The sequence below is a fragment of the Rhopilema esculentum genome, chromosome 2 (assembly GCF_057945365.1).
Source record: "Rhopilema esculentum isolate cy_ngs chromosome 2, ASM5794536v1, whole genome shotgun sequence".
Lineage (NCBI taxonomy): Eukaryota > Metazoa > Cnidaria > Scyphozoa > Rhizostomeae > Rhizostomatidae > Rhopilema > Rhopilema esculentum.
This window is the reverse complement of record NC_142816.1, coordinates 1,360,082-1,367,781: the sequence shown is the minus strand read 5'-3', so window position 1 is coordinate 1,367,781 and position 7,700 is coordinate 1,360,082. Positions and strand designations below refer to the sequence as shown.

Genomic DNA, 7,700 nt, shown 5'->3' with positions numbered 1-7,700 from the left:
TGTTCACTCTGGAACCAATTTGTTGACTAACCAAAGTGACAAGGGCAGAGACGGATTAACCGGGGTGTGTGGGGGTGCAAGACCCCCTAACATTTTTGCGTTCTGCGGTAAATTTTGCTTTGATTCGGTAAAAATGCATTTTTTGTAGTCAGTAGTAACAAAATGATTTCCAGTCGCCTAAAGGGTATGGCTGGCACAACGTCCGATCATTATCCAACAACCCTTCTCAATCCTTGCCGCTTAAATCCGTCCCTGGACAAGGAATTTTGAGGAAGTCTAATCCCTGCTACACTTCAGCTTATCTACGTTTCTTTGCTCTGCCTAATTTTCAGTCACTGATCTAAAAAAAGGACAGTGGTTTTAAGCGCCAGTTATCGTCAACAACAACAACAATTTATCGCCTAAAAGAGGTTAGGGAGGGGGCTTTTGAAACAAGATCGTTCAAAAACATATCCCATGGAGATTGTTAGTTTCGTTTTCCTTGTCGAAAGCCCTTGAATGCGAAGTTTGTTGATATTTGTGGTCTTGAAAACCAAGCATTTTACAATGTCGAATAATTGATCATTAGAGGTTTGTGAATTCGTTTAATATTTATGGCGAGGAAAGATATTATCACGGCACCCTTGGCCTTATATTGAACCCGGACCCGGATGATTACTCCCTTGTTGAAATTCTATACTGATTAAATCTTTATATCGATATGTGCTGTACAATACCCCAAAAAAAGGTTTTACACACTTAGGTATTTTAAAAAGCTAGCATTCTCGCATGTAAAATTGCAAATTAATAAACGTAAAAAATGGTTTTAACAAAATGACCACATCAAAACAAATCAAGACAGCCTGATTGTGAATGAAATGATCTAGATTCGAACATGTTACTGAAAATGTTTTTTATTAGGGATATTGTAGTGCTTTTGAAGTGCATAGAGTAAAAAGAGTTCAGAGACGAATAGGGAAGATATGATAACATATATGGGGAAGATATGAGAGGACATATGGGAAGTTTACGTTTGTCGTGTTTATGTTAATTTCTCAAAAATTACAAAGTTGCAGCGAAGAGCAGATGGAATTTTTATGCAAGAGATGGCCAACAATTAATTTTCACTGGAGTTAACAGAATCAGGCTGTTAATGTTTGAGCCCCTATCCCATGTAAGTTCCATTTTCCGCTGCTTACAAAGCCTATTGCCTATAAAAAGATCATTTGTGTAGGCAATTAACAAGTTTGTGGTAGGTTTTGGCTTTCACTCTTAAAGTCAGAATGTTGGGCTATCTATTGGCTATTGTGTGTTGGATTTCGAGGGACATCTAAATTAGACTAAATTAGAAAGGTATGAAAATTTAGTAAAACTTATCAATAGCAAGAAAGAGGCCCCTTTGTTAAGAAATGAAATCTCACTGAAAAAGAAATTAAATTCTTTGTTTCTTGCAGGGAATGTCTACTTGCGAGTTAAGTTGTGTATCTATAATCACAACAAGACATCATGAATGAGCAGCAGAGATTTTTACTAATCTCAAACAAAAAGAATATTGGTGATGACCTCAGGCCAGAGGATGTGTTTAGTTATCTTCAAAGCAAGATAGTTCTGGATTTGGATGAAGTTGAACTTGTGAAAACTGAGAAAACAAGTAGACGAAGAACGGAGAGATTGCTAAATACATTATTGGATAAAGGAAGCTCAGCATTTGTCTATTTTCATGATGCATTGATTGATGCTGGTTATCAGCATTTAGCTGAGTTACTTTCATCTGGCATTGATGAAAATGATGCAGTACCTGGATCCGATGATGAAGAAGAGGGCTATTTCTCAGGTAAGATACAATCAATCCCACAAGATAGGGTGTGTTTTTGCTGATTTATATTCTGAATTTAATTCATTCTAGATTTTAATTTTCTTTCTTTTTTTGGTCGCTATGGGGCCTTTTTATAATCAAATTACTTCAGTGCGAGGTATTATTTTTCTGCTTTTTGTTTTTTTTTATTTTCTGTACAAGTTCTTTATTTTTAAGATTTTCTTCTTTTAGATAATCCTGCTAGTAGTTTAAACATAAATTGTTAATTATATAATCAATATATATAATCAATCAATTTTTCTCTTATAATCAATTTTTTTGATTTTGTCAATATTTCGCAGTTGAAGCGATTCTAAGAGATGGAGGGGTTCCACAAAGACCTGCTGTCCATGCAAAACGGCCGAAGGAAATTGAAAAACTGAAGAATGCTCTTAGCAAGCTAAAAAATGGTGATGGATGGGTGTTACTGCATGGAATGGCGGGATCTGGCAAGACTGTCTTGGCTTCTGAAGTTTTAACTGACAAAGACCTTCTTCATGACTGCTTCCCAGGTGGAGTATTCTGGGTGTCAATTGGTGTTGTGGATGCTGCAAGGTTGCTGATGAAGATGCAGAACCTGTGTGCTAGACTAGATTCTGAGAATACTCATCGTGTGCCTAGAAACTTAGAAGAGGCAAGAGATAGGATAAGGATTCTGTTTGCACATGATCATCCAAGGTCATTGTTGGTTCTAGATGATCTCTGGACAAAAGAGGATGCAAGGTATTTTGATGTTAGAGCGAGAACACTTGCAACAAGCAGAAATGTCTTTGTAGCAGAAAATATCACAGGTGAGTGCATTGATTGAACTTTATGAAATTTTCACAACATTTTATATATTTTGAATGCTTTGAAAAGGAGACTGTGATTTTGTGGCAATGAGCCAATAGGTACATTTGAGTATGACAAAATACCTCTACCAGTATAAACTTAAAACTTCCATCTGCATTGAGAATGAATAAAGAAGAAGAAACCCCTTCACACCAACAACCCAAAGTAGTGGTTACGGAAAATCTGGCGGTTAAGTTAATCAATGTATGGTTAATCATTAAAACCAACGGTTGATCTTAATAGAAATGTGACGCATAGCCCGTGTATGCTGCACTATTTTTGAGTATGACAAAAGTTTGATCATATTGAAGTAAGTCATAACATCGTGTTAATGTCGTAGAGTGTGATGTGACTTCGAAACCTACCCATCATATTTACTATTCAATTAGTTGTCAGTTTTGAAGCAGATTTTGATTTATGAGCAAAAATGGTCCTTTCCTTGATTTATATGTGCTTTCTTGGTATTTCTTGATTTGAAATTTATTTTGCAATGAATTCAAGTAGCTAAGTGAATCATCAGCCAAGCTTCCCTAGTTATAATGTGTCATCTTTGAATTTGGATCTCATAACCAGAAAGAACATGATAATATGCCACTAATTTTGCAAAATCAGTAAAATGTGTCTCAAACTGACTGAGATATGGTCCCATGAGCACAAGCTTTCCCTGTCAAAACTCTGTAATTTTGTCTCTGTTCATTACTCTATGAACAGAAACAAAGCAAACTTGAAACCTTTTATTGGAATTATCTCACTTGATTTTTTATATATTTAATAGATTAGCGTATGTAAGTATTTTTGTGGATTTGCTCATTCGATTTCAGGCAATGTCCTGAAAGTGCATATTGAGGAAGGACTTACTGACGATCAATCGAAGTCTGTGTTATCTCAATGGGTTCATTCAGATGCCTCTACTTTGCCAGTTGAAGCAGCAGGGTTGATAAACGCCTGCCAGGGCTCTCCGTTGGCCATTTCTATGATCGGTGCACTGTTGAAAGCGCATTCTAATAGATGGGAATACTACCTTAAGCAACTACAAGATCATAAAGTGAGCAAATTAAAATCGAAATTGGCCTACGAGTATCCAACTTTATGTGATGCCATCGCAATAAGTGTGAGCAGCTTGCCAGATAAAGTTAAACGGAAATACGAATACTTTGCCATATTCGAAGAAGACAGCAGAATTCCTGCGAAAGTCCTTGGTCTTCTTTGGGGCGAAGATGTAAGTAACTGCTTCGTTTTTATTGTTTACTGATTTTGTCACAGACACAGTCAAAAAACAGAAATGACCCGACTTTTGCCACGTAGACTTGGCCACAACCTCAGCAATGCTATTACAGCAGGATTCTTGATTCCTTGATGACCACGAATTTACACGAACTTTCAATTACAGAGTACCATTTTACACAAAAATAGACTGCATATGTATACAAGCTGCACAATATTAAGCTGCATTTCAATTAAGCCGTTTTCTTGTTAGTTATATTACAAGTGTGCATATTAAACCGAACAGACATTATAAAGGACTAGGAAAAGGAAAAATTGTTTTAGTTGCAGAAATTATATTGTGGAGTACGAATAATAAGACACTTGGTCTGCTTTGTTTAATAAGGTAAAAACAGTAGTAAGGTGATGACGTCATTAAAATGCCATATGATTATGTTATAGGAGCATAGAGCCTAAGGACAACATTACCTGACATATGACTGCATGTGCACGGGTTTCTTGCCTTTCTAGTTATTGTAACAGTAACTTTAACATTTCTAGTATTGGCGCTAAAACAAACGAGGCAAGCCTTAACAACAGTAATAGATTACTAAAATGCAGGTCTTTCACTTGCCATACTTCGGTTTATATAGAAAAATTTTAGCGGTTTTCGCTGGTTATTTTTTATGAATATATGGCCTGGATTCGATAATCTTAGAAAAATGTCTTCATCGTAAATGACGTCACCAGTCTGTATACAACGCTCAAGCGCAGAATTGCGAAAGGTATTATCAATTAAAGAAAAATACGTTGCAATAAACAACGACGATGGATTGGAAACAACCTAGCGTGCAGAGGCTGTCCCTAATTAGGAAGCTATTTGGGAGGAGCAATATTCCATACAAAAAACGAGGCACCAATTGAATGCTCCCCTAGAGCCTGGGTTTTTTTTCTTAAAATCCGCGAAGCTGCTTTGTCATTTTCATTGCAAAAATTATATATTTGCTTTATGTTTGTCTTTTCAAAGCCATTTTAAAGTTCTTTAACACCAAAAATTGATGAAATTATATATATTAAACCAGGTGAAGATTTCGAGAATGAATTAATTCAATTGAGATGACATTCATCAGTGTACAGCATACCGCAATTTTTGTCCTGTTTCGCAACGAAATGTTCACTAGGAAAATATTTTTGCACAATTATAGAAAGTTTCTTATGCATTGTAGAATAATATATGTTAACCCTAACCGAGGCTCCTTACCTACGTTAGCTTCTTTGCGATAGGAAATCGAGGCTGAGGATACTATGGATGAGCTGATCTCCAGGTCTCTTGCGAAACGACATCCTGCGACGACAGATGTCTCGTATGAAACATACAGTGTGCACGATTTGCAACTGGACTTTTTGAAGGAGAGCCGGACTGCATCGCATAGTGGCCCAACATTGGCCGACTTTCATAAGGTAAATTTGATACATAATAATGTATGACTAATTCATAAATTGACGTTATTCTCATCTTGCAATCGTTGTTGCCTTTTCTGTCAACATAGTCTTTTCCGTTTTAAATATTTAGACGTCAGTTTTGCTTGCTCGCTTGATTAACTAACCCTAAACTGTTTTGTGTCTGTTAATTTTACACATTCCCTTACAGCCATACTTATAAAGTTATATTCTAGAAAACAAGGGTAATTTATGCTGGCAATTTATTTGGTAATGGACTGTCGTCTTGAGTTGCTTGTGAGACAGTTGATAATTGTTTTATGATCGTTTGATTCGATATGATTCTGTTGATCTTAAGAATGTACCTAGCCAATCATTAATCCTCGCTTTAATCACACTCGATCATACATTTCATCCTAGGAGCTAGTCGAAAAATACTCCGAAAAATTCAATGGTGACTTTGCTGCGATTCCTAATGATGGTTATGTTTACTGGAATATCATTAATCACTTGATCGAAGCTAAAATGGTGGACAAAGCAGTTGAACTGCTGCTCTCGTTTAAGTGGATTGAAGAAAAATTACGAGCTACTGGTGCTCCTGATTTGATCAACAGCTACCATAAAATCATAAAGTTGGTCCAAGATGATGTAAGCATGCTTGCGGAAATACTCTTTGTGCCTTTAGAGGCGAAGGAGGGCGGGAGCATGTTTCCATAATATCCTTTGTCATTGCTCCTTCTCTTTTACTGCTGTATCTTATTTCCATCCATAAGAATGTATATACCTAAAGGTTACTGGCTTTCATAAGATATCAATACCACTGACGTTCTGACGTTAAATAAATGACTTTCACCTTAACTTGACCATACCTCCTTAATACCCTGCATAGTTGGACAGAAAGATTAACGTACAGCGAGATTTCACAATGATCATGATGTTCAGGTCTACCGCATATTTCAATTGATACTTTTGTTACTTCTTGACCAGTAAAAATAAATAGATGATTTTATTTGTTGGTAGTATTTTATTTTTTTAACGCTAGGTGAAAAATGAACTGCTGGATTACGTTCACTTTGTTGGCATCAACTCCTATCTGTTATCAACGCCTGGAAACCAAGAATATGGCCTAATTCAACTTGCATTAGCGCAACCCTTTGCATCGAGGGTACATGCCAAAGCCTTGTCAATTGTTTCAAGTGGATCTGAAAAGAAGAAATTTTATGTTGGATGGTGGTGAGTATCCACTCCATTTATATCAGAACTTACCTTTATTATCAATGTATTTTTATTTGCCAGATGAAAGTACAAATATAGACGGATGATGCAAATTACTGCTTCTGTATCTGCAGTATGGTTATGACACAGATTCTGGATAAAAAGTCTGATTTTGCAAAAAATTGTATTCATGTTTAAAGGACATGCGGACATCTTTTTCTCTGTGATAAACTTACAGGCAGTGATTTCATATAAGTGGCTGAAAATAGTAGTATTTTGCGTATCAAATAGATCTTTTAACAATCTGATAGTTTCATCTTGTAAGATAAATACAGGACAATCAGAGCCCGGCCCCCGGACCTTTCCCCCACCCTCCTAAGACCCCCTGTCATCGCTTCTAGACATAGATGCGGAAAGAACTGCAGCCCTCCTTGAAATGAAATTTCAGGCTCCATTTCAGACAGTTCTATCTCAATGAAGCAGTGGTATTCGGGGGGCAAGTTCCACACTTAGCCCCTATAAACCTTTTGCATCAGCTACCTCCATGAGTCTTGTCAACAGCAAAAATGCAAAATTAATACCTCGTAGTCTTTCCCTCTTTCAAATGAACTCAAAAGCATCTTCGTTAACCATTGCCAGAAACTAAAAGCAACTTAAGGCAACTGTTCACGCAACAGAAAGCTTCTAAATATACCATAGGTGCACCTTCTCATGCACCAGTTTCTACTTTTTGTCGTAAATTTAATTTAGTAAATCGGTTAAATAATTTTTTTTAAATTTATTTTTCTAAAAAATTCATAACTTTGCTCTCCGAGTTATCGTTAATTTTGTTGTATTTGTTTGTATTTTATTAGCTTGTATGATAACCACGCCTGGAAGTCCTACGTAAGAGGGTAATTTTTCAATTCTATTTCAGCAATAAACCAGACGAGTCGTCAGAAACCTGCCTTTTAACTGTCAAACATCATTCAGGACCTGTTCTTTGTTGTCATTGGGCTCAGGATGGTTCAGATCGGATTGCGTCATGCGGTGGTGATGCCGTAATAAAGGTGGGCTTAAAGGCAATCTGTCTCGTTGTGGATTGGTTAACGAGAACAATAGCTGAAACAATAGCCTAAACACGGTTCCAGCGCTCCGCCATATTTTTTACAATGCGATAAATTAATGGGGGACTGGA

The 7,700-nt window shown here is 36.6% G+C and overlaps 1 protein-coding gene across 1 annotated transcript in view; it reads left to right on the top strand.

The window, feature by feature from the left end:
• Positions 1 to 411: 411 nt before the first annotated feature.
• Positions 412 to 7,700, top strand: part of LOC135695346 (apoptotic protease-activating factor 1) — a 33,539-nt gene continuing 26,250 nt past the window's right edge. The window contains exons 1-8 of the mRNA XM_065214415.2: positions 412 to 570; positions 1,434 to 1,813; positions 2,137 to 2,625; positions 3,487 to 3,884; positions 5,153 to 5,329; positions 5,729 to 5,956; positions 6,351 to 6,541; positions 7,440 to 7,572. Coding sequence (XP_065070487.2) covers positions 1,486 to 1,813; positions 2,137 to 2,625; positions 3,487 to 3,884; positions 5,153 to 5,329; positions 5,729 to 5,956; positions 6,351 to 6,541; positions 7,440 to 7,572 — 1,944 coding nt within the window. The 5' untranslated portion in view covers positions 412 to 570; positions 1,434 to 1,485. The remainder of the gene's footprint in view (positions 571 to 1,433; positions 1,814 to 2,136; positions 2,626 to 3,486; positions 3,885 to 5,152; positions 5,330 to 5,728; positions 5,957 to 6,350; positions 6,542 to 7,439; positions 7,573 to 7,700) is intronic.